The 17710-nt window shown below is 36.1% G+C and overlaps 1 protein-coding gene and 1 non-coding gene across 2 annotated transcripts in view; one reads left to right on the forward strand and one right to left on the reverse strand.

Annotated features, from left to right (window-relative positions):
• The window catches only part of Otogl (otogelin like), a 145671-nt gene that overhangs the window by 127276 nt on the left and 685 nt on the right, over positions 1-17710 (forward strand). Inside the window, exons 48-58 of the mRNA XM_004650138.2 lie at positions 224-328; positions 559-666; positions 2694-2795; positions 3472-3576; positions 3660-3700; positions 6213-6276; positions 7695-7873; positions 8325-8429; positions 9687-9806; positions 11262-11307; positions 16824-16903. Coding sequence (XP_004650195.2) covers positions 224-328; positions 559-666; positions 2694-2795; positions 3472-3576; positions 3660-3700; positions 6213-6276; positions 7695-7873; positions 8325-8429; positions 9687-9806; positions 11262-11307; positions 16824-16903 — 1055 coding nt within the window. The remainder of the gene's footprint in view (positions 1-223; positions 329-558; positions 667-2693; positions 2796-3471; positions 3577-3659; positions 3701-6212; positions 6277-7694; positions 7874-8324; positions 8430-9686; positions 9807-11261; positions 11308-16823; positions 16904-17710) is intronic.
• LOC123461846 lies at positions 2561-2664 on the reverse strand. Its single transcript, XR_006637910.1, has one exon. It is a non-coding gene; the product is annotated as a U6 spliceosomal RNA (small nuclear RNA).

Raw genomic sequence — 17710 nt, forward strand, 5'->3', positions numbered from 1 at the left:
CAAAAGACAGGAGCTGGGGATCTGTGACTCATTCTCATCATGGGTGACAGACAATCCTGGACTATCCTGAGAGCTGGTGTCTTCTTCTTACAAACAGCTTACAGTTTTAGGATGGGTTTAATTACAGCATAAAAACATGCTTAGTGAGAGCCACTGTCCTGCTGTGATCTAGCAGCATAAGATTTTAATTATGCTCACTAACATTTTAATGTTATGTTTTCAGGGTGTGACATGACTTTGTGTGAAACTACTATTCCAATGTGCACAAGTGGTCAAAAACTGATTGTTGGTTATAGCCATGTTTCTTGTTGTCCGCAGTATAAATGTGGTAAGTTAATCAATTAGGAAAAATAAGACTCCCTTTACATGCTAAATGTGGATTAGATCTTCTTTTCTGCATATCCAAGAATATTTATTATAAAGGATCATAGGGTTGTCAGTTTCATACATCCCCTTGAACATTAAGATCTTGAACTTAATTGTCACTATATTTAAGAAAATAACATTATTTTATTTTTATTGTCATGTTCTTACAAATTTTCAAATATATCTGTGCAGAATGTGACATATTCAAATGTCCCAATATCTCAACACCAGAATGCAGAGATGACCAATTCATGCTTCAAGTTCAACAGGGAGAACCTTGCTGTTTCTACCCCATCTGTAGTAAGTATTCTAGAGATAACTTGTAAAAAGAAAAGCATGGATCTAGGGAAAGACTCTTTTTTGCTGCAAACTTCATGGGACTAATGGCAACTAATATTCTGATGTTACAAGAATTAAAAGAGAACTATAGAAAAGAAAGTGTAACATTTAAAATAACTCTTGACAGCTATTCTAGTCTAACTTTTAAACCAACAAAACTGTCTATATCCATCATTCAGAAATTATCAAAGTAATGAAATCAAACTCTTTCGCCTTATTTTAATTTTACTTTTGTGCATATGTATGTGTGTTCCTATCTGTGTGGGTGCCCTTGGGAACGTGTATAAATGTGTGGAAGCCAGAGGTAGATGTCAGATGTCTTCCTCAATTGCTCTTAATTTTCTTTCTTTTTTTTTAAAAAATTTTTATTTATTTATTTGAGAGCGACAGACACAGAGAGAAAGACAGGTAGAGGGAGAGAGAGAATGGGCGCGCCAGGGTTTCCAGCCTCTGCAAACAAACTCCAGACGTGTTCACCCCCTTGTGCATCTGGCTAACGTGGGACCTGGGGAACCGAGCCTCGAACCGGGGTCCTTAGACTTCACAGGCAAGCGCTTAACCGCTAAGCCATCTCCCCAGCCCAATTTTCTTTTTTTTTGACACAGAACTTTTACTGAACCTCAAGCTCACTGGTTTGGCTAGATGATATAGCCAGTAAGCCCTAAGAATCCTCCCTTTTTTTCCTCTACAGCACTGATATTAGTGGGGCGTGCTACCATAGTAGGCATTTTACATGGGTGCTGGGGATGTGAACTCAGGTCTTCACATGGCAAGTGCTTAATCCACTGAGCCATCTCCCCAACTGCAACATCTTTCTCTAATAAGGCTTGTATCTCTTTTTTTTGTTGAAAGAACATTTGACATTTTATTTTTTTGAAAATCCCGCTAGAATAGCAAGCTCTGTTAATACATTATAGAATCTCTTTAAAGCTTCTGGATCTATATAAATCATGCATGAACTATGGTGATACCATAAGAGCATGCTATGAAGCAACCAGGGTAAAGTAAGGTAATCTTTCTATTCCAATGCAAGAGAATTACCACATTAAGGCAGTGGTTGATCAATTTGATAGATTAAGCACAACCAATGATTTGGGGAGAAGCACAAAGGCTCAAGATGAAGCAGCTCAGCCGAGCTCTAGCCAGAAAAGAACTGCTTTAGGTGGAGGTCAGTAATGAATCAGCCCCCTCCACTCACTGCCTGTCCTATGTACCTCTACATATCACTCAAATTCTAGTGAAAGAGATTTTGATTACTCTAACCAGGTCAGGGTGAGGGACCTCTATTGGAAGACACTTAACACCTATGTGGATGGGTCATTTGTCATTCAAAGAGTTAGCTAATTTTGGGAGGAATGCCAGAATAAGTGCCTACTGCATTGTTCATCCACAGGTTGGAGTCATCAAGAGCAGTGAACTAAAATAATTTCAATAAATGAATCAGTGGTATTTTGATCTTAGTAAGAACAAATTAGTCAAGATAACTGAATAGCTTATGTTTCTGGTAAGACATTGTCCTTTTCATCATTGTACTTAGGAGCATAAAGTAATGTGTTCAGACAATCAAGAGCTATACTTTCTTTTCCTTGATCCTTATTTTATTAAATATATTGCACATTTTTTTGGTAGTTGTTTTTTGAGGTAGGGTCTCACTCTATTCCACACTGATCTGGAACTCACAAGGTAGTCTAAGGCTGGCCTTGAACTCACAGTGATCCACCTACTTTAGCTTCCCAAGTGCTGGGACTAAAGGCATGGCTCAGACACATTGTATTTTATTTTAATTTGGCTTATCTAGGGTAATATAAATTAATAGTTGATTTGATTTTAGCTTAATATTACTTTTGGCTTTTTAAAAAATATGGAATGCTTCATGAATTTGCATGTCATCCTTGCACAGGGGTCATGCTAATCTCTGCATCGTTCTAATTTTAGTATATGTGCTGCTGAAGTGAGCATTGACTTTTGGATTTTTGTTTCTGTTGTAGTTTGTAAATCTTGCACTGAACCTGCTCCTCTATGTACTGATGGAGAATTTCTTACAGTAAATCTTAACACCACACATTTATGCTGCCCTCAGTACTACTGTGGTAAGCACATTTTAACGAATTGAACATATTTGTATGCACCTATGAAATGTCTAATCAGAGATGTTATTTAAGTCTAGTGTATCTTAGAGGCACTGTCCCATCAGACCTGTGAAGTTCTGGGTTTGGGGTAGAGAAGAACCATAGACAAACAGTTTCTTGTGCCCAAAACCTCTTTTTGAATATTCAAGGAGAAACTGGTGGGTTCTAAAGGGAGAGAGAGAGAGAAGGGGACTCCAGAACACCCAGTAAGGGAGTGAAGGGGTTTTTAAGTGTTACTGGGGAGACAGACTGTTCTATGAGGGAGGAACCTTGTGGGATTTCACTGAAGTAGAGGCCAGGAAAAGATGGCATGCCCTCTTCTCAACAGAAGGTGTTTCCAAAATCCCAGCCTTGTCTAAGTGTGGCCAGGTAGGAGGAGGAGTGGGGGAGAGATGGAGGAGACTGTTCCTTGACTCTCAGCAAGGGCCTTTTGCAAGGCTCCTCACTTGAAGAGCTGTTCTAGTTCACCTCTCTTAGTTACTTGCTGACCTGTCATTTCTTCAGTTCTCACCAACTAAAGGCAACTAGGATGTAGTAGAGGCCACGCTTGGGAGATAGGAGTCCATCAATGCCTCAATACAAACAGCAAACTAAATGGCATGAGACTCATCTTCACCTATCTGGTTTCTTTTCTTAGTTTGTGAGCCCAATCTTTGTCCTATACCACTGCTCAACTGTACAGAAGATATGGATCTTGTGAAAGAAAATGTATCTGGTCAATGTTGTCCAAATTGGCATTGTGGTAACTCATTTTATATTTTAAAGTTTTGTTATAATCAATTGATAAATTTGATCCATGTAAATATGTTGATTTTTGCCTTTTAGAATGTAACTGTGGAAACCTTGTTATGCCAACATGTGATGTGGTAAGCACTCCTGTTTTGATTGACTTATCATGTTGTTCAGATCAGTTTCCTCTTCTTTTATCCTTTTAACCTAATAATTCAAAGTTGATGGAATCATCCTCACTGAATTGTAGTAGAATAAAATAATGTGCTACGGTATTACAATGGTAAACTTTTATATATTACCTGAGATAGAGAAGTGCAATGTGTCATTTTTAAATAAGCCACTTAAATTACTAACTTTCTATTTACTGAATGTACTATCTCAAAATGGAGCAGAATATTAAAAAAGTAAATTTTAACATGGCAAGAAATGTATCTGAAATAATTCTTTAAGAAAGTGTACATGCATGCTTTTTAGAGGAAGGAGAGGAGAAAACATAGTTATCTCCCTTTTTGAGTTATCTATGGATACCTGAACTTTCAAGGAATTAATTTTTCAAAAAACGAAAAATGACTATTGATATGATTTAGGTGATAAGTTTGATTGTGCCTTTGAGATGGGATTTTGGAGCTCAGGACAAGTTTATAAACTTCAAACTTTGAGCTCTTGTCTATTTTTGACAAAAACTGAAATAAACAGACTAAGAAGGGTAGATTATAGATCATCACATTTATTTAGGAGAGTTTGTGAATCAAAGGAAGGGGCTGAAATGGGAATATACATTCACATGGAGCAGGACCTGGGAGCCCATGAGGGCAGCTGTTAGTGGGGGTGGAGGAAAAACATGAAGGTGAGGGATCAAAACATGGCCAGAGCTTAAAAGGAAAGCTGAAAGCTAAGAGAACACTAAAATTAAAAAGAAAAGAACACCTTCTTATCCTCCACATGGGAGTGGGAAGTCTTACCAGTACAGGATCCCAAGATTCCGTGAGGTGAAAAGAATAGCAAAGGAGGCCTTGGCTGCCTGGTAATTCCCTCTAATAGCTTATTGGGGTGGCTTTACACTTACAATCAGATGCACTGAGAGAAAACGGATTTGTTTGGACTCAGGGGCCTGGCCCAATATGAGGCCAGCACATCTGAGTAGAAGGCGCTGTCCCACAGGAATGACACTGGATTGGATCAGATGCTGAGTTCTCTTTGGGCCCTCCCCTAGCTGGCTACCTACAACTACCTATATCTCCCTCACTTTTACACACCTGTTTTCATCAAGTATCTACCTTTGTGTTATTTCATCAGGCTTAAGAAGTAGTCCACGCCTAGCTGTATTTATCAGAGATGATGTTGTCTTATTATATTCAGTTCTTTCCCATTGCACATCTTAGAGAGCTTATTTGAACACTCCAGGCCCAAGCAATGGAAATAAGTGAAAGTAGTATGTCCTGTATACATGTCACTGTTCCATTAAAAAAAATCATTCATCTTGGCTAGAGAGATGGTTCTGCCATTAAAGGCACTTGTTTGCAAAACCTGATGGCCTGTGCTTGATTCCTCAGTACATAAATAAAGCCAGGTGTATATAGTGATAGTGATAGTGACATATATGTCTGGAGTTTGCTTGCAGAAGTAGGAAGCCCTGGTATGCCCATTCTTTTACCTCTTTCTCCCAAATAAATAAATATTTGAAAAAAAAAAGAATTTATCTAACATTTGTTCAGATGAGAGTTGTCATCTATGAATATAAATTAATGTTTATGATTTACAAGCAAATTTTTATTAGCCACTTTTCTAATTATTTTAACCAAATACCTTTCACAAAGCAGTATAAGAGGAGGGAAGGGCTATTTTGGCTTATACTTGAAGTTTTCTTTATGTTAAGAATACTGTGTGACATGAAAGTTGAAGGCATCATGGAAAAGGTGATTTTTACAATAAAATGCTGAAAGTATAGGCCTGGTCCAATGCTTGCTTAGGGCAAAGTTTGAGCCTCTGATACAGCATCAATTTAGTACCAGCTGAAGGTTATGAAGCACTTTCTCTGTGTCTGCTCTATTCCAGTGCTTTTCATACCTTGGCCCACTGATGTCTCTCGATAATAAGCAGTAGGCAGGATTATAATGTTTGTCTTACAGAGGATGTGAGGTACAGATTGGTTACATAATGCGTCCTAGGTTATAAAAGCAAACCAGGGCTAGCAATGTGCAGTGCTGTTTTCGAGTCTGTGTTAGCCACTGTCTTAAACCCCACTGCTCCTGCTGAACCTGTGCGCCACGGCAGCCTTGCTGGCACGCAGACCTCACCACTTGGGACTGTGTCCCTAGAGCAGCCCAAGCACACTTCCCCCAAGCACTTTCCAGGACTGACAAGCAGTCCTTTACCTCTGAGCTTAGAATCAAAAGTAGCATTTTAAAGTTAGGACAGACCATCATTCTACCTTCTCTCATGTAATAGATAAGGAAACTAAAGTTTAAAGAGATGGTATAATCAAGCTTTTCCCACAACACTCAGTTAACTTAAGCCTACTTACTATGCTGTTCATTTGTTACCTAATTCTACGTGTCTATCTGTGTAGTCAGGAACATTATTGGATGTTACAAGTATATTTTTTAATTCGTCACAAGTCATATAATCATAATTTCTTTTTAATAGGGAGAATTTACCATAATAGACCAAAATTTTCAGAGTGACTGTGGATGTGTACAGTATCAGTGTGGTAATTATTTTTATTTTAATTATTAAATAACAAATGAATACTATTGATACCTATTATTTTCCACTAATACATTTAAATGTCTTTCTTTGAAAGACATACATTAAACCTGCCACCAGTATTTTATTAAACAAGTACTATTTTTTTTAATTTTTATTTATTTATTTGAGAACGACAGACACAGAGAGAAAGACAGATAGAGGGAGAGAGAATGGGCGCGCCAGGGCTTCCAGCCTCTGCAAACGAACTCCAGACGCGTGCGCCCCCTTGTGCATCTGGCTAACATGGGATCTGGGGAACCGAGCCTCGAACTGGGGTCCTTAGGCTTCACAGGCAAGCGCTTAACCGCTAAGCCATCTCTCCAGCCCACAAGTACTATTTTATCTTATGACATTTCAATACATTCTGAGAAATTTGAAAATAGGACAGAAAAATGACTTTTTAGAAGTTGCACAGAATTTCAATGTAGAACTTTTTCAATGTGTCTATATTTAATTTTGAAAAAAATATTATATAAGCACAAAGCTCATTGTTTTGTTATTGATGCTAGCAATGTGAACCATGGCATTGATTTTTTTCTGTGAAATAATGAATCTTTGCATAAAGAATGAGTAGGTAAATAGAACCTAACGCATTTCTTTGGTGGCTTAAAAATGTCCTGTTTTCATATGAGCAAAGGCTGAAGTTGGGAGCTAGAGTGAAAGAATAGTCTCCAATCTTAATCCCTACCTGTCCAAGAGTACTTGAATGCATGCAAACTTAAGTGGTATGTTCATTGGCTGCCTCCCTCACCGGAGATCATGTGTATGACTATGACTGTACAACACTAAAAACAGTATCATGTTTCTAAAAATAATAGTCATGACATGTTATAAACTTCGGTCATGACAAGAGCTAAACCTATTTGCCTCCATTTATATTTACCTCAACAGTAGAAATATTATGTGTTCACCCTGAGAAAGAAGGAGCAAACACTTGCTCACCCATTAGATCTCATATTTCTGGAAACTTCTATAAATTATCTTTTGGAGGAGGTTAATACAACCAATTTTATAGATCAAACTTTATTAGATGTTAGGTGATATGTATGATATGTATTTTTAAATTACTGGGTTATTATCAATATGTAAGTCTATCTTACCCAATTTTAATAAATTGGCACGTCACAATGGAATCATAGTCTTAAATGTCAGTTGCACTGATTGGTTAATATAAAGGTCAATATTTCCCATCATGGTGGCACACCAGACCTTTAATCCCAGTACTTGGGAAGCTGAGGTAGGAGAATTGCCATGAGTTTGAGGCCACCCTGAGACTACATAGTGTATTTCAGATCAGCCTGGACTAGAAGAGTGAGACCCTACTTCAAAAAAGAATGTCAAAATTTTGTTTTCTTATTGACACTTTTTTTTTTTTTAAAGAAAAGGATGATGTGTGCCTTTTACAAGAAGTATCAGTATTGAATCCTGGGCAGTCTATGATAAAGTATTTGGAAGGAGACTTTTGTTATACAATAGAGTGTCTGCAAGAAAAAGATAACCAAACAGGCTTTCATACTTTGAATGTTACAATGGTGAATTGTTCAAAAGAATGTGATGTTGTAAGTATGCTTATAAGTTATTCTGGTGGATTACTAGTAGCCTTAGAATTTGAAACAGTGAATACTGCATGGGTTAAAAATATAAACTTGAATAGTCCTTCAGCAGTCTATTATTTTAAAGATGTCTACTGAGTGCACATTTCCACTTTACTGTCTATGACCTTGCATTTCAAGAGTCTTATTCTCTGCATTCTGTTAGCTTGCTTGACCAAAGGTTGCTACATCTACTTGATGAATGTTGGCTGCAAGATGTAAAGGTTAATGTCTATTTAATTTCCAAGTTGACTATATCAAGTCAATTATTAGTGTAAGCTTCTCAGAGTCAACCTTAGAAGTGTTTATAGATGTTCAGAAAGGGTATGCTGCTAGCTGGGAAGTGCCCTCGGAAGGAATTCAGCAGAAATCTTTATTCTGTTCTGTGGTGAATTGAGTCCATGCTCTTTACATGCAGCACCAGATCTACACTCCAGCCTCAGGTGATTATGATTGCTGTGGGATCTGCAAAAATGCATCCTGCAAATTTCACATGGATAATGGAACATCAGTTATATATGAGGTACACTTACTTTATTTCCTAAGTTGTTCCTTGGAGGGTCACTTCTTATGGTATTGTGAAGATAACATTCAAGATTAAAATACATTTGAAAGATGTCCCCCACCCCCTGCATACACTGAGCATACCCACACACAGTACACAGACAAGACCTAGACACATTTGTTATATTTCACAGTATTTGACAGTTTCTGTTATAAAATATGTTTAGTCATTGTTAAGGAAAATAAAAGTTGATATTTTTATAGAATCACTAATTCATGTTTATTTTTGGATATCTTAAATACAGTTTAATAAATTTGAATATTTTTCTTCTCTTACACCACACTTAGCATCATATTTGATTAAAGTTCACATAAGACTATTTATGAATTGAGGTAGAATATGGAGAAAAGAAAGTAGTTGATGTCATTTCTTGTTTTGCTACTCTACAAGGAATCTTCAAGGCATAATTGGTCATTTCAAATGCAAGTTATGAAATAAAAATGTGGACCCACAACATTCTAATTATGACATAATAATTGTTTCTGCTGACTTTGTTCTTAAGTAGACCTCTGAAATTAGGAATAAAATTTTCTTATAAATGTATCTTATAAATATAATGCATATACATGAAGGTGTCATGATTAAACTCCTTACTTTGGCTGATAACCTAAACAATAAATTTAAATAGGTTATTATATTTATGTATACAAATACATAAATAATAATACAATAAACACTATCATACAAATTTTTAACATCTTGGTCATAAGGGAATAGGAAAAAGAAAACAAATCTCAAGAAAGGAGGATACAAGGAATGTGATTTATTTTCTTATAATTAATGAAAAAAATATTAGAGCAAGACCATTGACATTTGGTCAACTTAGAAAATTACATTGCTAGTAGGGATATAAACCCATTTGTTCCCTTCATCTTTGTTGCTTTATGTCATATTTGTATTTCAGACTCATTGAACCAAACACAGGTATAAACCAAAGTTGTATATATGTATGTATGCATACATATATATCTATATATCACATATATGTAACCATTATATATACATATATATGCCATATATATGTATGCATATGTATATGTATGTATATATGTACCATGTGTATATATGTATATATATACCATATATATATGGCATTTTCAGATGTCACAACGTCTCTACACCCTGACTTAAATTCACTCAGTACAATGGGAAATCCACTTCAGAAATTTAGCAGGTTTTAACATACACAACAATAACTTTCTGTTTTATTTGTAGGAGGGCAGCACCTGGCACTATAACTGCACAACGTATGAGTGTGTTAAGACTGATGAGGGGGTAATGATTCTGAACTACAGTATGGTCTGTCCCCCTTTTAATGAGACTGAGTGTAAAATGGTTTGTACTTCATTGTATCTTTGAAAATTCTGCATTAACTGTAGTTTAAAAATGCATATTAGTATGTTTTCCAAGGTCTGTCTTTCATCATGGCTTATTTGCTATGGTGAATGTTTTATTTTATTGAAAAAAAATACAATCTTCCTTATATTTCTGTATTTTAGTGTTTCTGACTTCTTTATAATGCTCCAGTTTTGATCGTGTTGGAATATGTTTACTCATTGACAGAGCCTTTGCTCAGCAGACATACACTCCTTTTTAATATAGATTAAGGAGCTCGTTAATTGAGCCTGGCAATTTTTTTCTTAGACAAACAGGCAGATTTATTATGTCATTAGAGCCAGCTGGTCTAGCGGCTTTGCCTCTGGTTCTCTGCACACAGGCCACCGGCGAGCTGAGTTCAGCTCATGCAGATGCTTCCGCTTTGCTGCAGCGATTCTCTTTTTCCGCAGAGAAGACACTGTTAGGAGAGTGTGTGGTTTGGAGGAGATACACTTTTTACTTCTATAGATGCTTTCTACCTTTAATTACCTAGACATTAATAATTACAAATAAGAAGTGAGTTTAATCCAGTTGTGTAGAGAAATAGCATAGCCTCACTGATTTTTTCCCCCAATATAAACCCTCTGATACTGATACTAGCTAGCTATGTATTACACATTTTGAAATGATAGAATTTAGACTTTGGAAAGAAATATAGATACTAGATTATCTTACAGACTCATCTATACAGAACATATTATTTTTTATTTAAGCCATAATTAGAAAGTGACTAAAAACACTTAGTAATTACTGTTAGAGTTTCAAAATCAATGTTTTTCATCATGAGGTAAGATATTTTTAAATTTTAATTTAATTTTACTTTAGCCAGCATTCAGAGATTGACATATCATTCATTCTTGCATTTTCAAATGCAATAGTTTTATTTGTTTCTTGTTCTCACTTCATCCCCAATGCCCCTCTTCATCCAATCCCTCTCCTTCCTCAGTACCTTCCCCTTCTGTTTAAATGTCACATGTGTTTGAATTTTTTGAATAATAAAATGTTAAAGGAATAGATGTTTTATTTTGATATCTATTTATATTTAGAAACTCAAACTGGTCTAATCGAGTAGTTTAGAGTATTCTGAGGAACTGAAAAGTATAATGGTTTCTAGTTAGGATAACTATTATTGTTTCATTTAAGTAAATTTATTTAGGAGCATCAAAAATATATTATTTTAAGGAGCATGACTTTTTAATCATACTTTTCATATTATCAGTGTAGAAACAAAGTGATTCTGAGGAAAATATATATCCTAAGCTTCTAATTATGAATTACTAAGCTTCAATCATTTTCCTATAAAACCTTTGTGATATTTCATAAAAATGTTAGAAGAGTTACTTTTTGATTTTTAGCCCAGAGGAAATAGATAAACACTGTATTTTTTACTTTATTTTCTTCCTCTGTTCCTAGAATGAAGGGCTCGTCAAGCTTTATAATGAAGGCTGTTGCAAGATATGTAAGTGTGGACATATTCATTGTAACAATGATAGACTGCTTTCATGGCTCTCAATGGTTACTGTGTTCTCTTGATGTTCAATTTCTATGATGCAGAGGAAAGTAAATTTCATAAAATCCATAATTTAAGTGTTTTTGTATTTTGTGGTTGGTAAATTTTATAGTTTAGTTTTGATATTTTGTAGTGTACCTTAAATATTTTTTAGGTAACTTTTGTTTTTATATTAATTTTATACTAAGTTTTATTGTGGTATTTCCTAAAAGTTCTAGCATAGGATTTTGGTAGATTGTAAATTTTTAAGTGCACCAAGAAAACTTGCATGGAACATGCTGAATAAAGTTAGAACCAGATTGGCACTGGGACTCCAAGAATAGATTAAAGTACTTTTAAGGCCTAGTTGGACTAGTTTATGAATTTGTACTTTTAGGAAATGCCATTTTAATGAATTACATTTTAATCCAGTATTAAAACTTTCCCATGATAATTTTTTTTTACTAGATATGGACATATTTTGTATGTAAACAACCAATGTTGGTAGCATCTGTTCCCTCCTCCCTGCCGCTTTTCTGAAGAGGCTGTCCTTGTTGGGGATGTAGGTCAACCCCATGGGGACTGGCTGTCCTTCTCATTCCAACCAGGTCTCTCCATGGTCTGTGCCATTAATGTTTGGTGTCTTCAGCAGTAAGGTCTTACCATTAACCACTGGTGGATGATCAAGTGCTCTGACAGAAGTTTGTGTTGTTGGTTTTGGGAGATATAGTAGGTCTCTATGATCAACAGCTCATTGTGAATATAGAACACATCCTGGTACAGGGAATTACAGGCCAGTGCCAAGGGAAAAGAAAAAAAGAAAAACACAGAGAAGAAAAAGACAGGAGAAATTTGATGTTAGGTTTTATCTTACCCTCTCCAGGGCCCTTCAATTCAGGTGCTCCCCCTAAGGTCCTCTTGAGGGTTCCACATTTTAGTCTGCTTCCAGGATATGGGATTGTATGGTACCAGTTCATTTGGGGTTGAGTTTTGTGTACCCCCACACTCTCCTTTTTCCCCAAGCCCAACCCTCCCTATTGTCCAAGCCTCATGATGCTATTCAGTTATGTTAGCAACTTGGGTTGATCCAGGTTAGGAACCGCAGATGCGTGAGATCATGTGATGGCTGTCTTTCGGTGATTGTGTGAGTTCACTTAGAATGATCTGTTCCAAGTTTGACCATTTTTCCACAAATTTCAATGTCTATTTTTTTTTTTTTTTGCTGCTGAGTATAATTCCATCATGTAGATATACCACATCTTCGTTATCCATTCATGCAATGATGGACATCTGGGTTTATTCCAGTTTTTAGCTATTATGAACTGAACAGCTATAAACGTGGTTGAGCAAATATCTCTGCACTGAGATGTGGAGCTTTGAGGGTAAATGCCCAGTAAGGGAATATTAGGATCTGTTGGTAACTTTATATTCATTCTTTTCAAGAGTCTCCATTTGATTTCAGGGTCTATTGGTTGTTGTGTTTTCATTTTGGGAATGAATTTCTCTCCATTTCTTTATGTCATTGGAGGCTTCCATTGTAGGACTTGGAATATTTGAAGGAGATCTCTCAGTTTTCTGACTTTTCATTGGCTTTTTTTCATTGTTGTCTACCCATTTTAGGAATACTCTATTTTATTGAGTAGGAAGAAAGATTTTGTCCTCTGGCTGGTTCATACTCTGACTCATTTGAACAGGGATGTTGGTACCCAGTGGCCAGTCAGGATAGGAGAGTAAATGGCCAGATTCCACAGCTCACACAGGGACCAGGCCTCCCCAAGCAAGGCACAGTGGGACTTACCAGGACCAGGGGATTATGAGGAGCATGGGAGCAGGGATCTGGCCTACTTCCTGCTATGCCCTCCAGCACACAGACTGTGGCAGGCATCCCAGACTGTGGAAGTTGGAGGAGCCCAGAAACTGGAATCTGATCTACTCACTCTACACTGCTGTGCCCACCCACACACTGTTGGTGCAAGGAACTCAGACTGGGGGAGGTGGGAGGAGTCCAGAAATGGGTCTGACCTGCTCACACCAGACCACAGGGCCCAGATAATTTTGATAAATAAAGCCATTGTAGTAGACAGGCTCAGATGGCTGAGATATATTTCCAAATCAGACATAGTTATGGAGGAAGGGATATTAGTTGAAGCTTTCAGGTCCAGGGGAAGTTCCATAATGACAGAAGAAGCTGGCTGGCATTCACAGGTCGAAGCAGAGAGAGAAAAAGCCACCAAACGAAAAGCAAGCAAAGCACACTTCAGGAACTCCAGGCCAAACTCAAGCACTCTGCATATCTTTAGACTGGAATTCCAAATTCACCACCACACCTTAGGACTGGAACCTAAGATCCGCCCAGTGACCCCTCCTCCAACCAGGTGGATGTAGATCTCAACCACAAACTTTAAAAATATCCTGAATAAGATGGCTTAGTGGTTAAAGAGCTTGCCTGTGAAGTCTAAGGACCCAGGTTTGATTCCCCAGATCCCACATAAACCAGATGGTGGCACATGCATCTGGAGTTTGTTTGCAGTAGCTAGAGACACCCTGGCATGCCTCTCTCTTCTTGCAAGCAAATAAATAAAAATATTTTTAAAATAAAAAAATCCTGAATATATTGGAGGCCATGCATTCAAAATACCACAGTAATACATTTGTAATATTTTTATATTTATTTAAATTATGAGATTTATTTCATAGTGATTATGAATAATTTTATGGACTAGACTAGAAGCAAATACATATTTTTCTTTTTAAAATATTAGTGTATGTTAACATAAAAATAAGAGTTTTAAGAAAGTTAATATAATCAGTAATTTAAAAATTATTGAGAGATGCTTTGAGGAAAATATGAAGGTAGTAAAGTAGTATGGAGATGGATGGTGAGGCTTAGTATAGAGATAAATAGCCTGATGAAAACTAGTATAACTATCCCCTGTTGCATTCATTTACGGCAAAAAACATGACTTTGTTCTTTATTATGCTGAAAAAAATTGCATTGTGTGCCAGGCATGGTGGCGCATGCCTTTAATCCCAGCACTCAGGTGGCAGAGGCAGGAACATTGCCATGAGTTCAAGGCCACCCTGAGAATACATCATGACTTCCAGGTCAGCCTGGACTAGAGTGAAACCCCACCTCAAAAAACCAAAGACTACATAGTTAATTCCATGTCAGCCTGGGCCAGAGAGAAACCCTACCTAAAAAAAATAAAGAAAGAAAAAGAAAAACCAAAAAAAAATTGTATTGTGTGTATATATATAAATGTAAAATACATTTTAATTACCATTCTTCTGTTGATGGATACCTAGGTAGTTTCTATAATTTAGTTATTGTGATTTCTGCTGTAATAATCAGTTATATGCAAATATCTATGTGAAGATTTGTGCTTTGGAATCCTTGGATCATACCCAGGTGTTGTATTTCTGGGTCATATTATAAATCTATTTCTACTATTTTTTGATGAGCCTCTTATTGTGGTTTGAATGTAAAAATTGTCATGCATAGACAAATACATTTGAATACTTAATCCCTGGTTGGTAGCACTATTGGGGAAGGTTATGAAACCTTTTGGAGATGAACTTTTGGTGAAGGAAGTGTTATAGCCAGGCCCCATATAGTGTTGGTTCATTTTACTTTCTCCCTGCTGATATGACAATAAATTGCAGAATTCCTGCTTCTGCAATGGCTTCCCCACCATGATGGACTTGACCCTATGAAACTGTAAACCAAAGTATGCCCTTTCTTTCCCTAAGCAACACAAACCTAACTGCTATAACTCCATACACATGTTTATAGGTGCTGGACTTATCTATATTTCCACCCAAATGTATAAGGATTTTGTTGTGGATCACATCTGTACCAGCATTTGTTGTTTTTCTTAATGAATGCCATTCTGAATGGGGTGAGATGAAATCTCAATACTGTTTTTTTTTCTTTTAATTAAAACAATTTTTTTTTGAAGCAGGGTCTTTCTCTAGCTCAGACTGACCTGGAATTCAATATATAGTCTCAAGCTGGCCTCAAAATCATAGGGCTCCTCCTGAACTCACAGAAATACTCCATCAATACAGTTTTCACTTGCATTTCTCTGATGAATAATGAAGTTGAACACTTTTTTCTCATATGTTTATTGGCCATTTATACTTTACCTTTTTGAGAAATATTTGTATTGTTATTTCATTTATTGGTTGGGTTGTTTGATTTCTTAATTAGTTGTTTTTTGAGTCTTGTGCATATTGTAGACAGTAATACTTTGTTGGATATTTAAGCTAGCAAAATTCTCTTATTTTGACTATTTCCTTTGCAATGCAGATGAGAGTAATAGGTGTCAATTGTTGGCATTATTTCCTGAATGACAAGACTTCCATTGAGAAAGTCCTTTCCTATGCACATATCTTGACGTAATTTTTAGTTTTTTTTTTTTTTTTCCAACACTCAGGTCTTTCATCAAGGCACTTGATCCATTTGGAGTTGGTTTTTGTATAGGATGGGAAATTGTTTCTACTTTTATTCTATATGTATATAACTGCTTTTCTAACCACCACAGGATGAAGAGTCTGTCTTCTATCCAATGTGAATTTTTGACATTTAAAAGCAAGTGGCTGTAGCCCTGTAGGCTCTTATCTGACTCTCTATTCTATTTCAGCAATCGTTAAGTTTTTGTGCCAGTTCTGTACTGTTTTTGTTACTATGGCTCTGTAGTATAAGTTGAATTTGATATTGTGATATCTCTAACAATGTTGTTGTTAAATTCAGGATTGCTTTGGTTATCCATGATCTTTTGTATTGCCTATAAATTTTAAGAATTTTTGATTCCTGTGGAAAATGACATGTTTTATATTTTACTTATTTATTTGAGAGCAAGAGCATGAAAGAGAGAAAGTGAGGAAGAAGCAGATATATAGAGAGAATGGGCACACCAGGGCCTCTAACCACTGCAAACAAACTCCTGATGCACACGCCGCCTTGTGCATCTGGTTTGCGTAGGTACTAAGGAATTGAACCAGGGTCCTTAGGCTTCACAGGCAAATGCCTTCCCCAGCCCCAGTCATTTTATTTTGACTGGGATTCTATTGAATCTGTTTACTATTTTAGACATTTTCCTAATATTTAAACTCCTAGTCCATAAGCATAGGAGGTTATCTCATCTCCTAGTTACTTCTTCTATTTATTTAGTATTTTAAAGTTTTCATTGTACAGCTCTTTCACTTCTTGGTTAAGGTTTATTCCATGGTATTTTATTTTTAAAGGCAATTGTGATTAGGAATGTTTAACTAATTTCTTTCTCAGCATGTTTGCTATTAATAAGTAGGATGACTATTGTACTATCCATCTTCTGCTTACACTGAGTTCCTCCTAGGAATGTGCCTGTTGAGATTAGGTTTTAAATAAATATATTAATTTTCCAATTTAAATATTCCATGTTTTAAATAATATAACAATTTTTAATGAGATTTTTGATTAATAAATATGTTCTGTATTTTTTTAGGCAAACGAGAAGAAAGAATATGTCAGAAAGTGATCATTAAATCAATGATAAGGAGACAAGACTGTATAAGCCAAAGTTCTGTAAGTACAAAAATACCATTTATTATATAAAGGCCATGCATATTTCCAGGAATCTATACTTCACTGACATATTGCATTGGCAAATTTATAAGCCCATAAAATGCCAACATTCAATATTTAACTTTGAGAGTGTTCCTACTTTCTGCTATTAAAATATCCTGTTTGTGAAGAATGATGAATTATTCTTAGCATAAAATAATCAACAATTCTTCATGGTAATTGCAATCTAGAGAGACAGAAATTGAATCTTAATATATTTGACTATATTTTCACTTTAACTATGTAAATTTACTTAAGAAAATTGGTCTTTTTGCTCCTTTCAATAAAACTATTTATTGTACCTGAGTCATGGCATAACATGGGGATAAAAGAATTGTTAGACTGTAATTAATTTGCTCCATCTATCTGTTCAGTTGTGCTTTGAATTATGTATGTAAGGCTGAGGAGATGGCTCAGCAATTGAAGGTACTTGTCTGCAAAGCTTGCTGGTCTGAGTTTGATTATCTGCACCCATGAAAAAGCCAGATTCAAAAAGGTGACATATGTGTCTGGCTTTTGAATGCAGTGGCAAGAAACCCTGGCCTACACACACACTCACTTAGCATTAGCAAAGAAATAAGTAATGAGTTATGTCTATAAGAGCCACATTGGACATTTCCATGTAACAACCATTTGATTTTAATATCATCATTTAAAAATATTATTTATTTATTTATTTGACAGAGAGAGAGAGAGAGAGAGAGAGAGAGAGAGAGAGAGAGAGAGAGGGAGAGGGAGAGGGAGAGAGAGAGAGAGAGAGAGAGGGAG

This window comes from Jaculus jaculus, chromosome 6 (genome assembly GCF_020740685.1).
Source record: "Jaculus jaculus isolate mJacJac1 chromosome 6, mJacJac1.mat.Y.cur, whole genome shotgun sequence".
Taxonomy (NCBI): domain Eukaryota; kingdom Metazoa; phylum Chordata; class Mammalia; order Rodentia; family Dipodidae; genus Jaculus; species Jaculus jaculus.